This window comes from Crocodylus siamensis, chromosome 7 (assembly GCF_052110815.1).
Source record: "Crocodylus siamensis isolate JL-2025a chromosome 7, ASM5211081v1, whole genome shotgun sequence".
Taxonomy (NCBI): Eukaryota; Metazoa; Chordata; order Crocodylia; family Crocodylidae; genus Crocodylus; species Crocodylus siamensis.
Window position 1 is genome coordinate 66,930,069 of NC_143401.1, and position 26,335 is coordinate 66,956,403.

General features: G+C 42.4%; 1 protein-coding gene across 2 annotated transcripts in view; it reads right to left on the reverse strand.

Moving 5' to 3' along the window:
* PLCE1 (phospholipase C epsilon 1) overlaps positions 1–26,335 on the reverse strand; it is a 343,905-nt gene that overhangs the window by 44,342 nt on the left and 273,228 nt on the right. For both annotated transcript variants that reach the window (XM_090058651.1, XM_090058650.1), the window contains 13 exons: positions 20,613–21,288; positions 19,861–20,040; positions 18,886–19,003; positions 18,003–18,165; positions 9,685–9,807; positions 9,444–9,580; positions 8,220–8,458; positions 4,858–4,919; positions 4,597–4,762; positions 2,535–2,642; positions 1,893–2,009; positions 1,651–1,809; positions 75–201 (listed from right to left, as the gene is read on the reverse strand). In XM_090058651.1, coding sequence (XP_089914777.1) covers positions 75–201; positions 1,651–1,809; positions 1,893–2,009; positions 2,535–2,642; positions 4,597–4,762; positions 4,858–4,919; positions 8,220–8,458; positions 9,444–9,580; positions 9,685–9,807; positions 18,003–18,165; positions 18,886–19,003; positions 19,861–20,040; positions 20,613–21,288 — 2,375 coding nt within the window. The remainder of the gene's footprint in view (positions 1–74; positions 202–1,650; positions 1,810–1,892; positions 2,010–2,534; positions 2,643–4,596; positions 4,763–4,857; positions 4,920–8,219; positions 8,459–9,443; positions 9,581–9,684; positions 9,808–18,002; positions 18,166–18,885; positions 19,004–19,860; positions 20,041–20,612; positions 21,289–26,335) is intronic.

Genomic DNA, 26,335 nt, shown 5'->3' on the forward strand with positions numbered 1-26,335 from the left:
TGATTTAAAGATATAATGGAACATATGGAAAACTGTTACAATTGTATAATTAAAAAATTCACAAACATAATTACCATCTGAGAGAGATTCATAGTCATAGTCATATTCATCTTCTTCATCCTCCTCCTCTTCATTAGTTGTGGGGTTAACAACATTAGCACCATTACTAGCCTGTGCTTGCATGTATGCCAGTTGGTGTGCCTATAGCGTCAGAGTAATTAAAAAAAAATCATAAATATTTCTAAAAATTAAACTTTCTCTTATTTGCATGTGTCTTATTTTTCTCATATGATAGATAATCTGATTTTCTGCTTTCCTAGGAGGAGAAAACAGACTGTCAAGAGCAAGATAAAATACCATACTAAAACTTACTTAAAATACCATACTAAAAATTATACTAGTATGAAAGGTTTAATGTAATGTGTGAATTTACACCACTATTGTTATACAGGTATAATTTCCCTTGTTGACATTCCTATTCTAGTGTTACAGTGTCTTTTCCACAGTTTAGGATACGTCATTTTCCACACTGGAAGTTGTAGTGGTATGGCTCTGCTGATATAGGGATAATTACAACTGCTGGAACTTTGTTTAGACAATCCCTAAAGTTCCAAGGAAACTAAACTCCTCCTACATTGCAAAACGGCATATTTACTGGTAATGATGTTTTGCTGAATGAAACTGCTGAGTATCTTGCACACTGTCATATGGAGTGGAAGACAGATCAGAATGTATATTCTAGCAAAGGCATTGCTCACACCCACCTACCTAGCCACAGAATTTACATTAACCACAAGTGATAAAAGAGGGGGAAGTGAATTCAATCCACAAATGAAATTTAGTGGAATTCCATTTTCCATTAAATAATCAATTTAACTCCATGTTGAATGATAATACCAAGCCTTTAGTAACAGAGTTATTATAGAGTCCATGGAAAAAAATGACAGGCTGAAGATCGGTGTAGTAAAATAAAAGAAACTACAATCTTGAGGAAGTTTGAGCTGCTGTTGCCTGTATCACATCTTATTTGTGGATACAGCTGGGATATAAACTTCATTTCTGGAAAAGCATTTCATTCAATGCAACTATTAAAAAAGATAGAGACCATTTCATGAAGGAAAAAGACCTTTAAACTACTAAATACATACAGCTTTTTAAATAGATAAATATGCCTATATTGGAAATGTCATATAATAAAAATAGGTTACAGTTTTCCACAGTCTAGCCAAATGAAAATATCTGTTTAGTAGGAATATACCTGATCTGAATACAGTAAAAAAATAGAAGTTTACCAAATGAAAAAATGCACAAAACCCTGAAGGTCTCTCTCCATTTCCCAGTCAAAATTTATTGATGGTGTCCTGGACTTGCAGTATGACCCCATTTACTTTTATCAAAAACATCATGTTGTGTTATTTAGAATAGTGAAAGTATCATGCAACCAAAATGCCATACTATTCTATGATGCTATACCTATATCTCTGCATTGCATCCATTTCCTTATTTGCAGACTTTGGCAATATACCAAGAATCTTCCAGTTGTTAAAGCACATTCAATTCGTTCTGCTGTATACATTTAAGTGACAGTGCATTAGTGCTTTTCCCCCATCAAATAGCCATCTATATATCAAAATGTGTTAAGAATTTTACCTTTTGCTTTAATATATCCACTGGAGTTTGATGGGCTTTGAGTTTTTTGTTTTTAAGCAGAACTTTTCTTCTCAGTTGGTCAGGTGATGGGAGCATAGGGTCATCGGAGAAGTCACTCTCAAATAAGAATTTAGTTACCAGCTTGTCTCCAAATACATTCTGAAATATTGAGAATATGTGAGATATCATGAAAAAAAGTCCATCCTGTGTGTTAGAATAATTCAGTTCAGTTTATGGCCTACCTTGAAAATTTCAGCCATTTTGCGTTGCTGAGGTAATGAACAGTGGTTTTCTATAGATATGATGATTGGCATGTCAGAGGTGATAAAAGCATTGCGATCAATAGCTTCAACTACTTCCTACAAGACCAAAAGATTTTAATAAGGACACACGGTTCAGTTCTTCTACAACATAAGTAGCTCGTAATTGTGTCCATAAAGAAATGATCATGAATAACTGAACAGGAATATACTTTCCCAGTCCAGCCACAGGAACAAAATAGCTTTAGTTTCCACAATTTAAGCAGCAGGAGTCCCTAGCTTTCCACTCAGCCCTTAATGTCCTGTTATGACAAAACTAATATAGATACATGTAGTAGTTACAGTTAAAATAAAAATGTGGAATATTGTAGTCTAAATGTTAAAAAAATAGGCACAGTTCTCAAATGTGAAAAACACAACATCCTTTTTATTTGATTATGACCAATCAAGGGAGTTTTGATTTCATGATTCAACTACAGTATCAAGTGTAGTGTAAATTAGCAATCCATTAGTAACCTGTATTGTTCTGAAGGACAATTATTGTTTAATCAATCTAGTATCCTCATATAAAGGAAAAATATTAATTTTGTTCTTTCATTTTCTGTACAAAAACTATCAGTATACCTTAAAAGAGATCTTAGTTGTGAGTGTATGCCCATGATAAATGACAGGCATTCCATCATCACCATCCCAGCAGTCTAATTCCACACTCCTGCAGCCTTGTAAGAGAACCTGTAACAGAAATTAATAATTTATCCCAGGTGACCAGCAATGTTCAAAACTAAAAAGGTTCTGCAGTATTAAACAGCAACTTGGTGGATGGGGAGAAGTTGCTTGAGCAGGTTGTCCATGAGGTCACCATCGGGGGGGGAGGGGGGCAGGGAATATTGGGAGGAGGGCTGAAAGGAGACAACAGAAGCTCCTGACCCAGCAGCTGCAATCAACAAATTTGGAGAGAAAGGGAAAATGAAGAACAAATTGGGGGAAGAAAACAAAATGTTCCCAAGATAAATAGAGAGAAACTTTTAAGTTCACAGTATTGCTGTGGGGGCCAAGGAAACTGGAAATTTGGTTGTATTAAGTGTTTTGTACAGGGACCTATCAGAACAAGTGTGTAAACTACACAGCAATCTTATCTAGACCAGGGGATGGCCACTGCATACAAGCTTTCTGGCCAAGACTTCTGTGGGCTTTTGTTTGTTTGTTTTGAGAAAAGGTGACCTGGCAACAGCAAAATAATACTTGTTGAAGATCGTATGAGGATGTTTGGGCTGGGAAAGGAACAAGCTTCCTTGGGTACCTTAGCCTGACTTCCAGCCCATAATTTTTCACAAGACACCTTACAAAATCACTTCTGAAGCAGGTTTTAGCCTGAAAATTTTTTTCAGACTGTTCATTCTTGCTATTTCCATCATTATTTAAATAATCTATTAATGTAAGTGCTATTAGCTTTTTTGTCGTTGTAACCTTGTGTTCCAAATAGAGCTCTCTTGAATCAGTGTAACTTCTGGGAAAACCATAAATGATGAAGTGAAACACAATTCTCCTAAGTAAGTATATTTAGGCACTGGGTTGAAACACAATCCAAATCTTCCCCAGGAAAAGAACACAGACCAGTGGATCTCAACCTTTAAGAGCAGAGGGCTGCGTGCCGGGGACTTAGCTGCACCATAGCCCATCTCTCCCCTCCAGTAGGAGAGGTGAGTAGGGAGGGAGGCAGATGGAGATAGCTGCCAATGTCAGAGGGAGGAAAGGGAAGTGGGGAGAGAAAAAGGGAGAGAGCTATGGAGGGGATTAATGGTAAGCAATGGAACATGTCTGGCCAAGCTGCTGGCCAGTGATCCACTATGCGGCATGCCAGATCCAGTCACTGGTTCTGGCCCACACGCAGTAGGTTCAACACCACCGTTATACACTGTAGCAATTGCAAGTGTTAAAGATAATAGATACCTGCCTACTCCCAACCCTACTCGTATGCTGTTATGTGGGGCTGTCACAGAAACCTCCTCCATAGGCTCCAATACAATACAAATGCAGGGCTTCGTTATGCATAGTTTCATATCCCCCAACACTTTCCTCCAAACATATAGCACAGAAGAGGCACAGAGAACTCTAAACGAGCTTTTCACACGTGGATGAATTTATCCCTAATAAACTGAGTGATGAAAATTCTATTCACAGAAAGTTTGATGTTTTTGTGGTATTTGTTAAACAGAAAAAAATACAGACCCAAAACCCTCTAGAGAAAAATCCCTTTTTCCTGTTCATCACCAGAGTCTTATAAACCATAATATATTCCTAGAAGTAGTATTATCAGAAAATCTAATATTATTAGAAATTTGTCTTTTCACTACAATGTACAGCATCTGAATAGTGTTTTTGACATTTAAATGAACTAACATCTTAGATCCATCTTTCCTGTGGGAAAGTCTAATTTTAGTAGGTTAGGTCAGACTGACTCGTGTCTAAAAGCTATGAATCTTAAACTAAACCCATTTTTTGTTTTAGAAAAAAAGCATTTGAGCACAACTGTGCATACAAGCAGCTTTCCCACACATGTTTTCCAACATTTTATAAGCAGGGGTTTAGAACATTTCAGCTTTCAAAGCAAAAAGGTCATGTTTCTGTGACTTGCTAGTAAAATGAGTTCATGCTGAAAACTAAGCAACGATCGAATTCTGTATACCTGGCTGTAAAGCTCTACTGAGGATTCTCCTTTAAGCTGATGGCCTGTGAGGTAAGTATTGTGTGAAGACTCAATGTAATAATATGACAGTGGAAACTGTAATTCTTCAACATTCTCTTGTGATTCATCATTTTTGGAGGCAAAGTTGTCTTTATCCATCAAAAATCTAGAAAAGAAAAAATGTTACTTTGTGATAAGTATTTAGCACAAAAGACATGTAAACAACATTACATGTATAGTAAGATATAATATGTTTAATACCTTGCAAATCCTTCAAATGAAAGCAGTCCCTGCTGGCACATATTGACACTGGGTTCAAACTTCTGTAAGAAGTAGTAACAGAATGATATTTATTTTAATCATGCTGTCTGATACTTTTACTATTTACCATTTGTACATCAAACCAATGGGTTGGTATATGAAAACTGCATTTATGTGTACAGATCTATTTAAAGCGCACTGAGGCAAAGGAAATATTGTGAGCCACTTACAGCACCCAGTGCCATTTTCAAGGTTTTTCTGCAGTGAGCCCATCCCTACACTGACTGGCCAAGAGGGGTGCCTTTCATGTGGCCTCACCACCAATTGGTTGAGAGGGCTGCCCTTCGTGTGGCTCTGCCCCTTATTGCTGATTGGCAGATCTGCACAAAAGGCAGCTCTCTCAGCCAATCAGCAGTAGATGGACTAGCCACCATCTTGGCAGCTCCGCTTTGTGCAGGTGGCTCCTCCCCACTCTGGGTTGTGAGGCTGGGCTACAGTTGCTAACAGTTCCTGCTAGGGAACTACCATTTTGTTTTTAGCAAGTTTTTTCCCCCTGGCAATTCTATGAAAATTGCAGAAGCTGCCCTTTTTCGCAGTGTTTGCAGAAACCACTGTTTTTCGTGGTTTCTGCAAAAATCACAAAACCATAATTTGAATAGGTCCCTATTTATATGTTTTGGTTACTCAGGTCTCTTCACTATATTGATAATTGATGTTGATGACTGATGTTGCAAAAGTTTTGAAAGTTTTTTTAAAACACAAAATTAGTAATGCAACAGAGCTTACAAATGCAGAATATGGATCTAAAATAAGGCTCCCTTTTCTTGCCCCTTGTCCTTAAATAATACTGAATTCCTATCATGATAAAGGAAAATTACTATTTGCATTCACCAGTGTTCAGTGACGGATTGATTTGTATCATAAAATTCTGAAGTGTCACTCTGAGACTCCTCTCTGCTTTCTGACTTTTGAACTCTGCTGTGAGTTTGTACTGTACACACTGGGCGCATCAACATGAGATGCTTAATCCACAGTAACTTAATTCTACTGCGCATTAGCTCATCATGGCAAAAACCATGCTAATACACTAATGTGCAGTAGAATTAGTCTACTGCACGTTAAGCATTACCAAAAGACCATGCACTTTGCTACTGCGCAGTAGTGCCAGGTACCATGGATTTAAGTAGTACCTTTTGTTAGAGGTACTAAACTTAAGGCACGGTAGCAAAGGCATATTAATGCATGTGTAGATGCACCTGCTGGCATGCAAACTGTTCAAAATATTTTGATAGTTTTGTTAAATTCAATAGAGTATAATTTTGGATTACATTAGACAAACATAAAGAGATTAAGAATTTACAATATGATACCCAGCCTTATTTTTATAACACACAATGAACACAATATGCAATTCACATCTCTTCATCATATCTAATGGAAATAAAGAACATTAGTGAAAGAAAAGCATTTGCTGTCTTGGAACAGAACTATTTGGGACGCTGTCCTTACATAAGAATAGGTGGGTCTACACAAAATACTTAATGGTGAATTGGCATAGTTTACTGTGAAGTAAACATGTGGGTCTATATGTGCACATGCTTACTTCATAGTAAATCTCCCTAATCCCAAGTAAATTTGCTAACTGCAAATTCAAGTAGCAAATTTACTTGGCATTAGTAACTGTGCCATAGTGATTATGTAGATGCCTGGCCAGAAACCAAATTTTCTCTGAGTCAGCTGTCCATGAGGGGGTGGAAGATAGCTCCCTGCTCCCGGGAGCTGCCTGCTGCTGGGGTGGGCTCTGCCACAGGAGCCTGGGCAAGGACTATGTCCCTCTGCCCCAGCAGCATGGAGCTACAAGCTGCTACTCCCAGATTGCAATCACGGAATGAGGTCTGGGAGATCCTTATCTCCCAGCACCCAACCCACCATCATGATCAGGGAGCGGGGGGCTGGGAGACCCTTATTTCTCAGCCTAAGCCCCAAGGTCAGCTGCAGAGCTTGTTCCCTGCCCACTTCTGCAAGCATGGAGCTGGGGGTGAATAAGCTGGAGAGCTTTTTCCCCACTCAGCTCCATGAGCACAAAGCTGGCATGGGGATAGTTCCCCACCCAGCCTGGAGCTGGCTGAGACCTGCCTCTGAACAGGACAGTTCCCAGCCAGCCTCAGGCTGCATGGAGAAGCATGTGCAGCTTGGAAGTGGCAGGGGACTGTCCTGTTTTGGGCAATCCCCAGCCAGCTCTGGGCTACATATGCAGACTTCCCCTGCACAGCCCAGCGCTGGCCGAGAACAATGAACAATGGATGCCCCCAGAGGCTCAGGGGAAGGAGGGGTACAGTGACTGCCCACAAGTGGTGGTGGCGGTGATGGTGGTGTGGCAGCGGTGAATGGGGAGCTCCTGCAGGCAGCGACAGTGGTGTCAGCGGCTGGGGGGAAGGGGTGGGAAGCACTGACTGGTGGTTGGCGACCACCCACAGACCGGTGGTGGCCAGCAGTGATTGGGGACTGCCCGCAGATACCGCTGGCCGTGTCAGTGGCAAAGGGAAGAAGGGGCTGGAAAGCAGCAACTGCCCACAGGAGCCATCAGCAGTGTCAGCAGTGCTTTTTGCAGGGAGTACACTGCCAATCTCAGGGGATACACATGAACCCACATGCACCCCCTACATGTCACCAATGTTGAGAACTGTCACAGTCAGGGTCAGGTCCCAGGCCCATGCCCTGATCAGGTAATTGGGTCACAGACCTTAGAAAGAGCTGCAGGGGTGGGGCAGATCCACCATCTGCTGGTGGGGCAGCTAGCAGCAAACCAGCTGCTAGCTGCCAACTCGATGATCGAGGCAGAGGGCTGGGACCTGCCCCACCCCTGCAGCTCTTTCCAAGCCCCATGTCCCTGATCAGGGAGCCAGGGCCAGGAGCTCCCTGCTGCAACAGCAGGGGGACATTGTTCCCACCCCAGAAGCAGGCAGCGCCCCCGGGACCAGGAGACAGCTTTCTCCTGTCCCGGTGCTCCCTGCCAGCCTCTGGGCTAGCAACCAGGGGGAGCCTGGAGCTCCCCCGAGTAGCCCCAGGGGTGAACTGCAGGAACTGGGAGCAAATCTGCTCCCTAATCTCTGCATGTGTGGACACCTACCCAAACCCCCTTATTGTGCAGTAGCTTACTGCACAGTAAATTTAGGCTGAAGTAAATGCATGTGTAGATGCACCCAGTTTTAAACAAACTGAAGTCTTCCAAGGAGGCAGTCCGATATCTATGCAGGTGGTGATTTGGAGACAGAGAACAAACACCTGCAGAGGAAGACATAGAAGAAAGAATATCCCTAATAAAATTATTAGACAAACTGCAAGATGTTTGTTTTACAGACCTGGATAATACTGAGGATTTCATCATAGGTGCAGTGTTCTCCTTGGCAGTTTACTAAGAAGTCATTAAGCTGCTGAATGCCTACTCCAAATATTCCTAATGATGTGCTTTCTACTCCTGTACCATTCGTTACAATACTAGCAGCAGCAATAGCATCAGATATTTGCCTCTGGTTATCTGAGAGTTGCTGTCTGCTCTTAATGAACAAACCAAGGTCTGAAACATTCCTGGTCAATAAATCTAAGAGATAAAATAGAAATACAAATATTCAATTAGTTGAATTTCAATGCTTAGAAACATTAAGTTAGACCTGAAATTATAAATTATTATTCTATTACTCAAAGGAGTAAAATATTATTCACTGTGAGAGTAAGTCCTAATTCTCAATAGCTATGGACCAAATCCTAAAATACTTATATACACAGATATATATCCCTCACATGTAGTTTCTCTCATTTTTAAATTAATTTTTAAATTTGAAATTTAGATGAGAATTTCAAAAAGACAGGGAAAATGCAGTTTTCGTAAATCTCATGTGAAATGAGCATTAGAAAAGACCTCCAGGCTAGGTACAGACATTCAAAAAGCCTAAGACAGAATTGATCTAAGTTATGTAGTTTTCTATAAGCGGTATATTTTAAATTGGTAGCAAACAGAACACACATGATCTTTTGGAGGGGGTGGGGGAGGGCGGCATATCTTAGATTGGGGGATGGGGGAGGGCGGCATATCTTAGATTCGGTTCTGCTATTTTTAAGACAGTTTAGACATGCCGAATTTCTATTCTGTTATGTGTATAAACCAGTTTTGTGCACCAAACTTCTGTTCTGTTACCTTGAATACACCTGTTTCTGACCACCTATAGCAATAAAAGTGTAATGTCTGTTCCTGGCCCAAGAGTCTGTTCCTGGCCCAAGAGTCATTTAGTGTAAGTTCTTGTAATTGATTGTTCCTAAACCATCCCAGCCAGATGCCTATTCACATTCTTCTTGGAAATTTCCAATGAAAGTGATTCCACACACTATTCCTGATTTGCTTCTGATAAAACCCTTTACATTTATTAAGCTTCTTAAATTAGTTGAGCTAAGTTTGCATAGATGGAATGGCTGAACTGTTATTGTGGGGATGTGGTAGCCACCCTTTAGTTAAGGTTGTAATGCACTGTTCTTTAAGCCCAATATTCAAACTAGCTCAATTCTTTCTAAGTGGTATTTTCTTAACAAACCTAAATCAGGCTGGAGTCCACTGGTGTTTTCATCAATCTTCAGATTGGTATAAAGTGGAGTAGAATCAGAGCCCAAGCGATTGCAGGGTACAGCATATACATCAAAAAGGTCTTTAAGATCCTTGCGACTCCGAACACTACAATACAGGAGGAAAGTTCATTTTATATGTCTTTTATAGATTTTTATCATCTTTGAAATGGTAAAAGAGATTAATAAAAATACAGTTAAAATAGATTTTACCTGAAAGATTTGAAGAGTTCTACAAATTCAACAAAACTCATGTTACTGTCAGAAACCATGAAGTTCTGAAACCCCTTCAATCCTCCTTTAACTCGGCCATGCCAGCTACTGCTGCTCCATGTGCTAAAACAAAATGTAGTTTTATTACACTTCATATCCACTAGTTGAAAGGTTAGGCAGCACTGCACTGAAGTAAATTCTCAGTTTTCTTTGATATTTATTATCAATATTTGAAAAGAGTAAAGAAAAGTAACACCTTTTATTGGCTACAATCATAGTCGGTATTCTGATTCTGTATTTCAGATTAGGTGGTCACTTCCTTCAAGACCACTTTAAACTTTTGCAGAACAGATAAAACAGAAATTCTATTTAAAACTTCTCCAGTCATGGAAGGACCTAATTTATGTATAAACCAAAAGGAGTTCTGCATTTTTTCTTTTAACAAAATAATCTCAATATATCTGTAGTACAGAGCCTGAAAAATAGGTCCTGAGGTTTGCTTTTACTGTTTTACCAGCAAAAAAATTAAAATGGGAATTATGTTGTGCATGTGTAGACTGTCTTGAAACACAGAACTAATGAAATAAATCAAGGATTTTAACTGGGTTATGTAAGAGCAATAAATGTTTCACTTATACATCTGGGTTTCTTATGTAACAGCTAGGAGCACTGATGAGGCAAGGATAGGCCCCTTGTCTGCAAATTCTAGTGATCACCCTTATAGGTGCCCTAGCCCCTTTGCATGCAAGTAACATGGAATAGGGGAAACAGAGCATGATCTTCTAGCAAAAGAAGCAGGCACTTCTCAAGAAGTCAGGAATACCAACCACAGGGCAGAAAAGGCAAACCACCTTTTCCCTTAGGGCTGAGATCAGGGATGGGCAAAATATGGCCCAGAGGCTGCATCCGGCCTGCATCAGGTCTTTGCCCAGCCCGCGGCGGGTCCCTTGGTCCTGCCTGGCCCAGGCACTGTCCAGCCGTGGTGTGTCCTGCTGCCCCCTGGGCACGCGAGGGGCTGGGGTGGCTTCACAGCTGGACTGCCTTTCTAGGAAGCCCAGGTAGCAGTGGCTCCTTCCAGCTACCGCTGGCCCCAGTCCCACAGAACCACTGGGGATGCATGCTGCACAGCCCTGGCCCTGTGTGCCCTGCACCTGCTCTGGGCTCACCTGCCCAGGCTCAGCAGTGGCGGCACAGGACAGAAGCTGTTGCTCAGCACAGGGAAAAAGCGACCCCTCCCCCTCACTGCTGCCAGCTGTTCCTGCTACCGCCACCTAGAGCCCACGCTGGGCTGTCCTGCATCTGCTGCCCTGCAGGGCAGCCCAGAGGTGGTGGTAATGGTGGCAAAAATGCAGGGCAACCTGGCATGGGCTCTGGGCAGCTGCAGCAGGAATGGCTGGCAGCAGTGATGGGGAGGGGCCACTTTTGCCCTGCACTGACCAACAGCTTTTGTTCCACACTGCGGCTGCTGAGACTGGGTAGGTGAACCCAGAGCAGGTGTGGGTCATGTAGGGTCATGGCTGTGCAGTGTGGGTCCCTACCAGAACTGCGGGGCAGGGACCAGCAGCCATGGCAGCAGCTGGAAGGAGCCATAGCCACCTGGGCTGCCAAGAAAGGCAGTCCAGCTGCAGAGCCGCCCAAGCCCCACTGTGTGCCCAACAGGTGACACAACGTTGCATAGGTGGGTGGTGCAGAGCAGGCGCAGGGTGGGCTAGGTCAGGTCTGATTTAGATTTTCATGGTGGAGAAGCAGCATTTGGACTAGCCTTCCCCTCAAAGCAATATGGCCTCTGTAACTATGGTCCTTCTGCTTCTTAAGCTGAGAAATCTTCCTGATAGGTGACTGAAGAATTGATAACTGAACTAAAGTTTACTGCCCACTTAGGTGCAACCATCATAACTTTACTACATTGTTATGTGCAGCCAATTATGTCCAAACCATTAACACACACATATATGCATGTACACACTCATGCATTCACATGTGCATGCATGCACTTGGTGTTTCAAGAGGACCATTTGCACAGAGCTGAAAACAATTAGGCTGGAAGACAGAATGTAACCAAAAAATGTGAATGGTAATTGGGAACTGCTTAAGAACATTTTATTAGGGACCAGCTCCCCAAGGGAGACTTAAATTTCCTTATAGGTGATCTGCCACCTACTACAATTTAATGCCTTGAGGTAAGCTCCCTATTGAATACATTTGGAGAGTTAGGGTATATTTTCACTATTTCCCTGGCTTTGTTGAGGACCCCTTCTCTTGAGCTTGCCTAACTGATCTGTACCTGCTGGTATACACAGAACCTGGAAACTCATCAGTGGAGCTGTGCAGGAGCACCCCTCATGGTCATTCTTAAGACCTCTATATCCAATGTTTTTAGAGCAACTTGACTACCACTTTTTTGGCTTTGGCACTGAAATCCAATATCATTCCCTGCTTTTTCTTTCTTTCTTTCCTTTAAAAAGAAAGTACTTGTCACTGCTTTTTTCTAAGAGGCCTTATCTGATCAGTCTGTTTTAAGTGTTCTCTGAAGACATTTATTAGATTGGTCCTCTTAGGGGATGGGACTAAGCTTCTGGATTCCAAAGGAACTTAGGTAGGAAAGGGAAAAAAATCAAAAGGATGCTGGATACAATCTTGTACCTACAAGTAAGTTACAACTTACTGGGCATGCCTACATGAAATGCAATGTCACTGTAGCAATGTGCTATAGTAATGCAGTGTCAGCAGGCACAAACTATGATGCTGCAGCTATGATACAGGTGTAGACGCACCCATTGTAATTTTGCAACTCCTAGCCATATTGTAGACAAGGTTCTTGGGTAAATGTGATATCTTTTATTAGACAAACTCAAATAGTTGGAAAAATTATTCCTAGCAAACTTTCAGGTTTAAATACTAGGGCTGTGCAAAATCTCGATGGGTGTTTTGTTTTGAAGCTGTTTCAACACGTTTTGAGCTTGAAACAATGAAATCAAAATGAAACAAAAGGCTCTGATACAGCTTTGAAACAAAATGAGGGAACTCGAAACATTTAAAAAATTTCAAAACGTTTCGACTTGCCTGCAGCTAACAGAAGCTAAGGTAGGAAGAAGAGCGGGGAAGGACTGCAATGATATTGACAACCAGCTCCTGGTTTGATTCCCTAGCTCTCCGATTGCTTCCACCAGCTCTCTCATCATTTCCACAGCTCTTCCCAGGCAGTGCATGGCAGACATCCTAATCGCCTTGATCCTTGGCAGACATCCTGCCCTTAGAAGGGGCTACAATCTCTGCAATATTTATCCAAATTGGGCAAGAAATGACAAAGATATAGGCATTTTTGTGATTCCCCATTATAGCCTATGGGCAAAATGCCAAAACACATTGAAACTGTGTCAAAACAGCAACACTGTTTCAATGAAAGAAAATGGAACAGTGCTTCAGAACAGCAAAACCAAACAATGTTCCTTTGAAATGGCAAAATGGAAGTCGAAATGAAATGGTGCTGTTTCGCACAGCCCTATTAAAAACCATTTGTCACGCTGAGAAAGCATCTGCAGATGGTGTGTGGAACCCTGTCCCTCTCCCATTCCCTCCCTCACTGTGTGAGGTTATTTCTATCTTTCCATCCAGGAAGAGTGCACACCAACTGCAGAGGCTCCCTCAGCCTGAAGAAGGGTATTTAAACCCAAAAGCTTGCTAAGAAGAATTTTTCCAACTATTTGAGTTGATCTAATAAATTATATCAGATTTACCCAAAGAACCTTTAGGTTAGGAATAATGGCAACAAGTTGACTCAGAGTAGGTTCAGGCTAGACATCAGGAAGCAGTACTTCACAGTCAGGGCATCTAGGATCTGGAACCAACTTCCAAGGCAAGTGGTGCTTGCTCCTACTCTGGGGGTCTTCAGAAGGAGGTTAGATAATCACCTAGCAGGGGTCATTTGACCCCAGCATTCTTTCCTGCCCATGGCAGGGGAGTTGACTTGATGATCTGTTTAGGTCCCTTCTGACCTTACCAACTATGAAACCTTGTCTGTCTATGTCCTTAGCTACAACCTACACCCCTGTAGCCATATTGTATGGTGATGTACTACATGTATCCTTAGCAAGTGAGATATAATCATCTATACACATAGAAATTCAGAACCAGTAAAGAATTTAGGGCTGATTCAAATACATTTGTAGAAGCCTATGTGTAGGCTTCTATTTATGTCCCTTGCCTATATCCTTCAATTACCTGAAGGGTGGTTTCAAAGAGGATGGAGCTAGACTGTTCTCAGTGGTGGCAGAAAACAGAACAACGAGCAATGATCTCAAGTTTCCGCAAGAGAAGTTTAGGTTATATATAAGGAAGAACTTTCTCACTAGGAGGGTAGTAAACCACTGGAACAGGTAACCCAAAGAGGTTGTGGACTCTCCATCCTTGGAGGTTTTTAAGTCCTGGCTAGACAAAGCCTTGGCTGGAATGATATAGTTGGAACTGGTCCTGCTTTGAGCAGAGAGTTGGACTAGATGAACTTTTGGGTATAAATACCCTTCTTCAGGCTGAGGAAGCATCTTAAGTTGGTGTATGCTTTTCCTGCTATGTGTCTAAACAACTGCCTAATATAAAATAAACAGGGAGTCCAGGAAACAGGCACAAAGGAGTGTAACTATATAGGTTAGCAAGGGTGCGATAAATATCTTTTGATCAGCCGATACTGATAGCCAATTATTAACCAGCCACATTGGCCGATAATGATCTGACTGCCAATATGCAGACCAGCAGCTTGGAGAGCAGCATCCAGCTAGTAAGTCTGTGGGGGAGAAGGAGCATGGGGCAGATTGAGGCCACCATGATGAGGGAGGGAATGGGACAGGGACAGGATATGGAGGCAGGGTGGGGTGAGGAACAGAGCTATGGGCAGCTCACCCAAGGGTGGTGGGGGGCAGCTACTGCATGTACCCCCAGGGAGGCATGGGGGGCATATGCCCCCCTGGATTGGTGCATTGGGTGAGGGCAGGCTGCTCACTGTGGACTTGGGGCCGTGGGCTGTGCCAGCCTCTTCCTGATGAGGGGGCTGGGCCAGGGCTGCATTTGGGGCAAGTGGCGGTGGCACTGGGAGGAATGGCTACAGCAAATTTTGGGGTGACTGTAGCCCACCCCATACCCACCCCTCCCAGCACCACTACTCTTCCCACCCCAAGAGCAGCCCCAGCCCAGCCCCTGCACTGGGAAGAATCTGGTGTAGCCCCCAGTTCCAAGCCTGCAGTGGGGAGCCTGCCTCAAGCACAAATCTGGGGGCGCATGTGCCCGCTATGCCTCTTCTGAGGTTCATGCAGTGGCGGGTATCCACCCCCCGTAGGCCCCCTGGACAAGCTGCCTGCAGCTCCATCCCATGCCCTGCCCCACCCTGACTAGGCAGCGCCTGTCCCACTGTCTTCTTCACCATAGGGGCCTTGATCTGCCCCCCATGCCTCTTCCCTCCCCCACACCCTTCCCCCCAACTGACTTACTGGGCAGACACTGATGGGCTGCATTCCTGGATGCATGCAGCATTCATTGGTGTCATTATAGGCTACATCAGACAAAAAAAGCCAACTGCAGATAATGTCAATTTTTCTTTTATTGGTGCCAATCTGATATGGACAGATATATCAGTGCACCTCTATAGATTAGTAGCACAATTGGAGTGTTGTAGCCATGATGGTCCAGGAAATGTCCAAGGCAAGGATTTTTTGTGAGGAAAGGATCTTTTATTGGACTAACCATTTAGCTGGAAGCTAGCCTGTGTTTGCTTCTCTCTCACACCAGAAGAACACTCAGTGCCCAAAAACTGATCCAGCAGTTCTCCCAGCTACACAGTTGGCTCAATAAAAGATATCACAAAGAATCCTTGCCTAAGTAGGTTAGTGGCTCGTTTAACAGGAGTAATCCCCTGGAACCCTCCATCCGCCCCACCATCTCAGCATTCATGAACTGCACCTGGTACCTTGTGGTATATAGAAAAAACATATAAAGTTGTGTCTACAGCCAAATCGATGATTCTCCAAATCAGAATAAAATCTTCAGATTCAGATTCAGCTAAATTGAATTGGGATAGTGATCCAAATCAGCAAATCAAATCACTGTCCCCCGAATCGGGCCACATCTGAATCTGAATCGAATACTGCCTGCTTCGCACATTCTTATATAATATACAGCACTCCAGGTATTCTAGACAGTTCTGCAGCACTTAAGACAGTCAGGGGAAAGGCTGCTAGAACTCAGAGAGATCTCTGTAGCTATCTACTACATTCCCTGAGCCTCTATACCTCCTAGAACAGCCCAAGATTGAAACGATTTAAAGACACTATAGCAACTTCTCCTGGGCTGTGAGTTCTAAGACAAGCCTATTAGAGGCACAGCACATAATCTTACCCCAAATCTTAATAAATTTTGAAAACCTACTGAACAGTTACAACACTAATTACAGTCACCAGGGGTTATAGATCCTCAGGATTTAACCTAAAATAAGAACGGAATTGTGAAAAACTATTCAAACTATTCAATATGGGTTCTGCAGATTGTTTGTAACCTTATCATGTCAATGCTACTTTGGAATAATTCAGAATTTCAGGGATGTGCAGTTAGGGAACAACACATATTATGGTGAATTAAAGAAAACACTGATTTTCAAAACTGATAAGCCACCACTCGGGTGCATCTACATGTGCAATTAATGCAACTGAATAAACTCTGGTGCAATTTGAGCCAGAGTAAACCAATCCAGATGTCACTGTCTACACTATGTTTAAGCGCAGTAATTTACTCTGCCACCAGTTAGTACTTGTATCTGACAGGACTGTCCAACAGTGCAGTAAATTAGTCTACCAGTCTAATTGCCATGCATGTGTAGACAGCGATGCTTTACTGAGCAGCAAATGTATCTACTGCATAGTAAGGAAGACGTGTAGATGTGTCTCTTGAGTATCAATCCACAATACTTCCTCAGTTTTCTGTGAACTAAAATTGTTACAGTCTTTTAAAAATATAAGTTGAATGCCATGTAGTGGAGATGAATCTTTTATGACATATACACCCATTAATCTTGCACGATGACGTGAAGAACTGTAAGTAAAGGGCACAATAAGGGCTTTAGAAAAGGACACAAGCAAAGGAAAAGCAGCTACAGTTACTTGACTTCAGCACTGTAACCCACCCTCACTGTTACTCCGGACCATTTAAGAAAATGTTAAAAACCCTAAGAAATACACAATATAAGATAAATATACAAGCTGTTTTTCTTTAAAAATAAAGTTGCACCAATTGCAATAATTCCTTCTCATTGCTTATTGTTATCTCTCCCTCCTTCTCTATCATCCCCAACCACATTATTCATTACCTTATCTGTCTAATTTAGATTGGAAGGCTCCCTTGTACATGACTTGTTCACACAGTAAATTTACCATGCGTAGCAGCAGTGATCTCATGTACACTCTGCTGTTCCAAACAAGGTCTTCACTTAAACTGTAAGCATCCACATGGCACTACAGATAAGCTAATAAACACTGTGGAAGGACAATGGCAATTACCTAGCCTTTGTGCTAGTTAGCCTGCCTGAAGTGCCACGTGGAAACAAATATACTGTTTCCTGTGTAGGAAGTAGCCCACACAGCACTGTAAATTGCACTCCGGGGCTACATGCCAAATTACTATTATATTATTAATAATATAATTGTTGCACGATACCATGTCATAATCATATGCCTAACCTGCTGCACATAAAAAGGACTGAATAGCAACATAGCTCACAGGAGAGAAAAGTCTGTGGAAAAAGAAAGGTTTCAAAACATATCCCTATTATCACTCCATTGGCAAAAAAAAAAAGGAACTATCACCAGAAATCTTAAGGCAAATTCAGTTCTTCAAGGCAGAAATAACTTGTGCATAGCAACATACAAACCTCATTTTACACAGTTAAAACATTTCTGTTGTCTCCCCATACATGCAAGACATCTGTAATTACATCTGTGCTGGTTTAGAAAATCAAAGAATTAGAGAAGGTAGGTTCCATGATTACGTTGCTCTTAGACTCCTTCCCAACCCACATTTTGTAATAGGTTGACTCACTGCAGCCTTCTCCTCTGTGATTTTTTACAGATCAAGGCATTTTAGCTAAGCCATGTTGTGATGTTCAATAATGTGTTTGGCATGCCTATAAAGGGGATGATACATTGCAGTTTACTGATTTCTGACACAGGTTTGTGCAAATGTCACCTCACTTTGCAGTTCTTCATGAAAAGGGAGAAGAATACACTCAAACACAATTGTAGACCAATCATTTGATTTTTTAGAAGTAGAGTTGTGCCTACCTAGACTGACTCTTGCTTGCAGAAGACATTACAGGAGAGGAAACTGGTTTCACTGGTGAAGGTGCTGCAATTGCTAAGTTAGGAGATCCAGATGCAGTCAGGGACTGAGCTCTTCTAGAGGGCAGTGTGTTAGAGGTAGAGGCATTAATCACGATATTTTGATCTAAGAAGGAAAATAATATTTTCCATCATTAGCATTGCTTCTGTCTACATAATGACAAAGCTTTTCCCAGCCAGCAACATAACTTAAACAAACTCTAAAACATTTCTGTATCTGTTCTGTACCACTCAAAATATATATGTTGAACTGCATTTGCATGAGTATTTGGTTCTGTTAGCAACATAGGGCTCCAACAGATGCGTGGGGAGCCTGCTCAAATGTGCTGGAAATCCGGTGTGTCAGAGCAGACTCGATTAATCAAGTCTGCTGAAGCCTGGAAACTGATGCGCTCCAGCAGCCTTCAGCATCATGTGTATCAGCAACCCCATGCATCCCCATGCTGAAAAAATGGTGGTGGGGTGCTTTGAAATAAAACATGTTTGATAAGCTTTAGTTCAAAGTGCCCCACCAACATTTTTTCAGTGCGGGGATCCTGATACACGTGACGCACATGCATTTTTCATTAGCGTGGCTCGTTAATTAAAGCGCCCAGCATTCCCTCCAGGAGCATGTGTAAAAATGCCTATAAAGTTCATAATGATATTGTATATTATTGCAATATTTATACAATGTGACTCTGTAACCCAGTGAAGAGGGTACTTCTCTGCTGATGGGTGGTGGAAGGGGGCAGTGGGGAATCCTTGGCTGCCAGGGTAATTTCTGTATCAAAAAAAATAAAAACAAAACCTTAAAAATCTCTATTAATTGGCCCATATTCATTACCCAATTCTTCTTGCTCTTCAATGTCTTGAGGATCCGAACCACTCCTATTACGATATTCTTTATAACTTTTTGTCTTACGAGTTGCCATCTCATCATCTGTGGCATCTCCACTTTCACCCTGGAAACAGCCAACACCATGATAAATATCTTGAAAATGTTACAAATTTTATCCAAATAATTTTTAAGAATTATAAAGGTGAGGCCTGAATCAGGTAAATACTAGTAATGACTATTGTAATGCTGATGGTTGCATCTTAAGTGAAACCATTCCAGGAGGAAAAAGATCATTTAAGGATCATTAAGGTTACATAAAGGAGTGTAGGAATATTAAATGCCACCACAACGCAACATCACATAACAATCACAATTGTCTGGAGAGGTCTGTTTGGTTTTGTACTATTCCAGCAGCACAAAGCAGAGCTGAAAAGGATGGATTTTGGGGACTTCTCTGCCATAAAAAAAAAATTAAATAGTATAGTACTGCCATAGAAGTTCTTACACTATCCCTTCTCCAGGTAACTGGTGTAAACATTTGTGTCCAGGAAGAAAGGACAGTGGCTATGGAAATTTCTATGCCCCTAACAGTCAGAACAAGAGAAAAGTGCATGCAAACTCCAGAAAGCCTGTCTATAGGCCTTGCATGTTACCTATTCACTAATCATCACCATCACCATCATCATCATTTTATTTTATTTTTTTTAATGCTGAGATAGTACCAAAAGATTTCAAACAGGTTGTGATCCTCTGTTCTAGCTACTGCCCAAGACCTTGGAATAACCTTTGTTAGGAAAAACAAGCTATTCCTAAATAAATACTGTGTCAAGGAACATAACTTGAAATTAAAGTTTTGCATTTATAGCACTGCATTTTTTTATCTGGTTCAGAATACATGGTTAGCCATACTATAACTATACAGATAAACAGTTTAAAATATTTAAGCAACAAGATTGATATATGAATAATAAATTATTCTACCCTCATGAGTACTTTCTTCTTTTTCTTTGCTGTGGTTATTCCCAGAGTGTTGTTTCTCTGCATATTGGGTTTCTCAGTGCTTTTTGTAAGTCCTGTAGTTGTGTTTCTTGCACTCCAGCGCCTACCTCCAAACAGCTCAACAGCTTGGGCCAAGGTTGGGCCTTCAAACCTGCCATCCTCCTACAAAAATTCTCAATGTTATAAAACAAAGGCTAGATAAATCACTATCAAAGAGCTCAAACTTTTTTTTGGTGTAGGTACTATGAAGTAATGAAAGACAGTACATCATAGAAAGGCACCTTGTATTTATTGTACAAATATAATCCGGTTTTATAATTTAGTAATGATTAATAATTAATGACTAATATGATTAGTTATTAGTAAACTCTTTTACTTATTATTCTTTTCCCCCTACCTCTTACTGATCAGTATTTCAGGTCCTCTGTATGTATGGACATTGTTTTGTGTTTAGCCAAATACTAACCTCGGTGGCCTAATCATATATATAATTTTAGAGTGCCAAAAACATACCAGCTGAAACATTTGATGAAATACAATATCAGAAGTTACAATTTCCATTCAATTACATTAGCTTTATGCTACTGTGACAATGCCAACTTCAGTGGTGTTACATAAAACAAAATCAGGTCTTTTATCTTTAATTTTAAACCACCTGTAACAGATACTAATATTCATATTGACAAACTGTTGGATCTTAGAAACTTCCATTTATTTATCACAATACATTTTACCTGGTAAAGGCTGACATACTGTTTCCGTAGCCACTGCAATCTCTGATCAGGGAATTTCCTCATTTTTCTTATAGCTTTTGTTAATTCCAGCAATCCATCATATAGTATCTTGGCAGTATATTTGGGAGCCACAAAGTGCAGCAACTTATTATCAGTAGTCTGAAGTCCATACAGAAGTGTTATGCCATTCTCTTCAAGGGACATACCACAAAGTTTATTCTGAACACACATAGTGTGCATATCAATGCCAGGATGTCCCATGTACACAGCCTTTATTAAAAACATGTCCAGGGAACCTTCTACTAGTGCATTTAATCCAGTATTGCCAAGAAACTGAAATTTACCAAGCTCTGCAGTGCTAACTGGAATGCCCAGTTTTGCCTTGGTATTTGCAGGACAAGCTGTGGTGGGTTTTATCCAGGTCAAAGTACTATTGTCAGGCTGAAGCTGAAGAAAACAGCGTGCTGAGAGATGTGTCTCCTGGTCATAATGTATGACAGTTGCCCCTTGTAGCATGAACTGGTGGACATCGGCTCTGATGGATAACACATACCAGGGAATAAGCTCTATTCCGTGGCTGAATGCTTTCTGCTGCTCTTCAGTTGTATTAGATTCCCACTCTTTCAGTTGCTCAAAAATGTCACTTTCTGAATCTGAGATATCTCCAATTATAAACCTGCACATGAAGTAGAATACAGTACTTACATTGTCCAGTTCTTGTACAAATACTGCATATGTAGCGAAGCATCTCATGTGTGCTGATGTACTTAATTGTTGATTAACACCTATTCTACTACAGTTTAGTTTCAAAAGAAGATGAACAGTACTGTACTGTTTGGGGAACCTACTGTTTCTGTACTCAGAAGCTTTCACAATATTGTATAATGTAATATATAAATTATATCTATATATTATTGTAAGTTTGCACAAACTATTCAATTAATATATATATTCTTATAACTGATCTAAGAGTAATACAGCTAGGACATGAAAGTGTATGTTAATAATATTATTAATATTAATTATTTTTTCCAGGTTTATCCCCACACATTAAAGAAAACAATATATAAACAAGCATTAAAAGTAATTTATAATACATAACTTTTACTGGGACTTAAAGAGACAGGAATGCTTGTTTCTGAATGAGACTGAACTTGTGTAAGTTACTTAACCTCTTTGAGTCTTATTATCATTACAAATAGCAGCAAAAATATATCCCTTTCTCACAAGGGTGTTGTGAGATTAAATATTTAATATTTTCTTTCTAGAAGTGTAAAACACTATATAAATAACATACATTTTGAACCTGAAAATTTGTAGGTACCAGTATAAAAATATTTTTTTTTAGCACTAAGCAACTGCAGAGCCACAAGCTTTAAATTAACAAATATGGTTTATGAGAACAGAATGCACATATACAAAATCTCCAATCTTCAGGAACTTCTTCAATCAACTTAAAACATCTACATGAATGCTGGCAGATCTGGAAGAAAAATCCCCAGCCCTTTACCAGAAGAGGAATCGCATCAGTTTGACCTAGCTCCCCCAGTGTCTGTATAGCTCATGAGGTTCAGCCGGGCTTTCTGGCACTTAAGTCTAATATTTTATTCAATCAGCTATTAGGCAAAAGTGCCAAAAAGCCACGTTGAAGTACATGAGCTATACAGATGCTGGGCAAGCTGGGTCAAACTGACCTGATTCCTCTTCTGGGCATGCGCTGCGCTTGATGCAGTGGTGCGCCAAGCTAAAAGTAAAGTGCTGTTCTGGGATGTTTTTTTCACATCTGAAAGCATTTGGTGGGTGCGTACAGATGTAGTTAATACAATTTAGGGCATTTTAGTATAGCAGTAATAGATGTAAAAAAGCAACAAAAAAAAAAGCTAAGCTCAGATCTTCAGCTAGTATAAACTGGGATTGGCTTCAATACACCTCACCCAATATCTGTATATTAAAGTATTTCCCAGCACTATACTAGATTAACACTTCCACATTAAAAAAAAACCCCTCTACACATAAACTAAAGAATATTTTCCAAATTTAACAAGAGAGTGGCCCATAATAGACAAGAATAGCAGACCCTTATTCAGGCCTCAAGTCACATTTAATAGAATAGTAAGGGTTCAGATTTACAGGAAACAGCCAAGTGAAAGGCTGTCTCTTTTACACACACATACACATTTCTTCTATGACAACAGCTAGCTGAAGCATTATAGTTAGGAAGTGCTCAGAACAAACTTACAGAACTTGTTTTGACTCAGAAGCTTTCTTTACATGAGTTGTACTGAGTAGCATTAAGAATGAAAAAGGATAAAAGGAGAGGTTAGAACATAATGCAACGAAGCAACACATGAAAAGGAAAAACTCTAATTGGGATAGTTTGAACGTGCAGATGGGACTGAATTATAGAAATAATGTAGCAAAGTTCAGAACCTGGTCACAAGCAGGTTTGTTAACAAGACTTGGAAGAGTCTATTTTATCAGACCTCTAAGGGGAAGAGGATTTTCTTCATGCAGAAACAATGTAATTCTAAGACTCGAAATTCCCATTCTTGCTGTGGAGTTCACAAGTGAATGTGATCCTAGAAGCTGTAACACTTTCAAGGAACCATAATTAGAAGTGAATTTGTAATTTTCCTTCTCTAATGCTAGGTATTTTTTATAGATCCTCATTACTATATGCTGTTTTGCACGAGTTAATTAAATAAGAAGAAATCAAAATGAGATTCCATTTGAATTTATTCTGTTTTAGTTGGATTTTGACAACATATCAATGTCACAAGTTTGAAATGCTCTGAAATATAGAATCATTTTATGGTGGAAAAATATCCATCAGAGGAGTAAACAAGGTATTATATTAGAACAGCAATTTTATGTCTCGATACTTATTTGAGCTTGCTTTATCACTTACAAAAGATGCTATAATAAAAATGAATCTTTAACATTTACTTGGCATGTCCAAAAACTCCTGGGGAGATGGAGGTAGGATATGTCGTGTGTGTGGGTGGGTGGGTGTGGGGTTTGTGGGTGTAGGGTTGGGAGTGGGTGGGGTTGGGCTGTGGGGTTTGTGGCAGTGCCTGTGGGTGGGGGGCGGTGTGGCAGTGGGTGAGTACAGGAGGAGATGTGGGGGTGGAAGTGTGGATGGGGTTTGTGGGGAAGGTGTGTGTTTGGGATTTGTGGGTGGTCTGAGGTTTGGGGGGGCATCTGTGGGGGGATTTGGGAGTGTGTGTGGATGGTTGTGAGCCCCCCTGCTACATGCCCCCCCATAGTGCACATCCCCTGCTGATGGGGGTGAAGCAGCAGGCAGCAGGCCCTTGGGGTGCTCATGGCTCAAGGTGGGCAGAGTGGCTCCAGCTGAGTCCCTGGAACTGCACGTGGTGACACGAAGCCTGCCTGGCCCAGGCAGCTGGCATGTCCATTCGGGCCGAACCAGGCTGGCCTCATGACACTACGTACAGTTCCTGGGACTCAGCTGGAGCCACGTGCCACTGGGCTGGGCCGGCTCCATGCCTCCACATGAGGCTTCCAGCACTTCAGAGTGGAGCCACACATAGAGGCACAGAGCCCACTCAGCTTGAGGGTGCATGGACCACAAGCCACAGGGAGTCTCTCACCATCAGGCTGTATTTTGCCTGCCCCTGTGTTAGGGTGATTTTGATGATAACAAGTGAAGAGGAAACAGGACAAGTTGTAGGGTGAACTGTATTTATAAGGAAAGTTTTGAAACCACAAAGGAAAAGAGTTGGTTTAAGAGATTTCCCAAAGAAGAGTCAGAGGTAAGCCCTTTAGAAGAACAAGTGAGAACCACCACCAGGGTTATCAATGAAACAATGCATCAATGTATGTATTTTCATAAGATATAGAACTTAAGAACATACACCATAAGGTGTATTAATATATATGTGCATAGTTGAGCACAGTCCTACTTACTATGTTCCTACACATAGGTAAATTGAGGACAAAATATGGGACAAAGACATGGATTGATCCCAGCTCTGGTGCGAGACGTGCAGGTTAAAGCTCACTGCACCCCCATGAGCCCAGGGACCCCCAGCGAGACCACAGGACCCCCAACAAGCCCCAGCCTGCCCCAGGTAAGCAGGGGCCCATGGAGGGAGGGACCTAGACAGCTGGGAGTGGGCTAAGTGGGCTGAGGAGGGTCACACCCCCACTGGCTCCTATTTGGCCCAGCCCCCCAGGGAGCTGCACGACTGAGCTGCCAGCGTGCGAGCCAGGTTAGTGGGGGGGAACCCCCCTTAGCTCCTTTAGCCCCCTAAAAGTAGTGAGGCACCGACCAGCCCTTCTGTGCATGCGCACAGTTTAAAAAGGGCCTGACAATGGCACAAGCCTCAGTTTGGTCCCAGCTCCAGTGCAAGATGTGTGGGTGTAAGTCCGCTGTACCCCCATGAGCCCAGGAACCCCCAGTGAGATCACAGGGACCCTGACAAGCCCTGGCCTGCCCCAGGTAAACAGAAGCCCATGGAGGGAGGGACCTAGACAGCTGGGAGCAGGCTAAATGGGTCAAGGAGGGTTACGCCACCCCCTGGCTCCTTCTTTGCCCAGCCCCACAGACAGCCATGTGACCAGAGCCTCATGAACAGGCTGCACAAACAGGCGCATTCCTAGGCTCAACGTGCAAGTTAGCATGGGAGTTTGCACAGGAGGGCAAGCGGGAGGGCAAGCCAGTCTCAGCCGTAGCCAGCCCACCAGTAGCATGATGTGGATGGGCATGCATGGCCCCCACCCCAGCACCTCAGAGATGGCCACCCAGACACAGCCCATGGTTCCGGGCTCCACGCAGACAGAACCTCTGGCTCTTGGCTGCAGGGGCTGCCTGTCACTTTTTCAGGCTCTGGGGCCTGGGAACATGGCCACCTCCCCTTGTGGGGTCTGCTTCCTACTGGGGTCTCTGGTGCACCATCTGGAGGAGCTTCAGGCCGCAGTCCAGAGACTGCGTGCCATCAGGGACTGTGAGCAGGAGATTGACTCCTACTGCCAGGCCCTTCCCCCCCAGGGAGGCAGAGGGAGACCACGGTCTCCAACCAGGACAAGGGAGGACTTGGGGACTTCCCATTCTGTCCAGCTCAGGGGCTGGAACAAGGTGGTCAAGGGTCCCAAGGCCCCCACCCCACTGGAGCTTTGCAACAGGTACAAACCTCTTGCAGCCCCAGCAGAGCCTGCTGAGTTGCCAGCTCCTGCAGGCAACACAGGTGCTACTGTAGCTACCACCCCTGCTCTAAGACAAAATGCAAAGTGCTTTTCATGGGAGACTCCATCCTGAGCGGGACTGAGGGGGTAATCTGCCACCCCGACCCCTTAGCCTGGGAAGTTTGCTGCTTCCTGGGAGCCTGCATCTGAGGCATTGCAGAGAAGATCCCTAAACTCCTCCAGCCCACTGGCCACTATCCTATGCTCCTTATCCATTTGGGCACCAATGACATGGCTCGGAACCCTCTCAGCTGGGTCATGAGGCACTTCAGGGATTTGGGAGTGGGGCTTAAGGGTCTGGGGGCACAGGTGGTGTTTTCATCAATCCTCCCTGTCTTGGGGTATGGGCTGAGGAAGGAGAGGAGGATCTAGGTAGTCAACCAAAGACTGAAGCGCTGGTGTCATTGGGAACGCTTTGGCTTCCATGACCACTGTTCGCTCTTTGGTGAGAGAGGTAGTGAGCTGCTGGGAAGGGATGGCTTCCACCTCTCTTTGCTGGGGAGGAGGCTCTTCTCAAT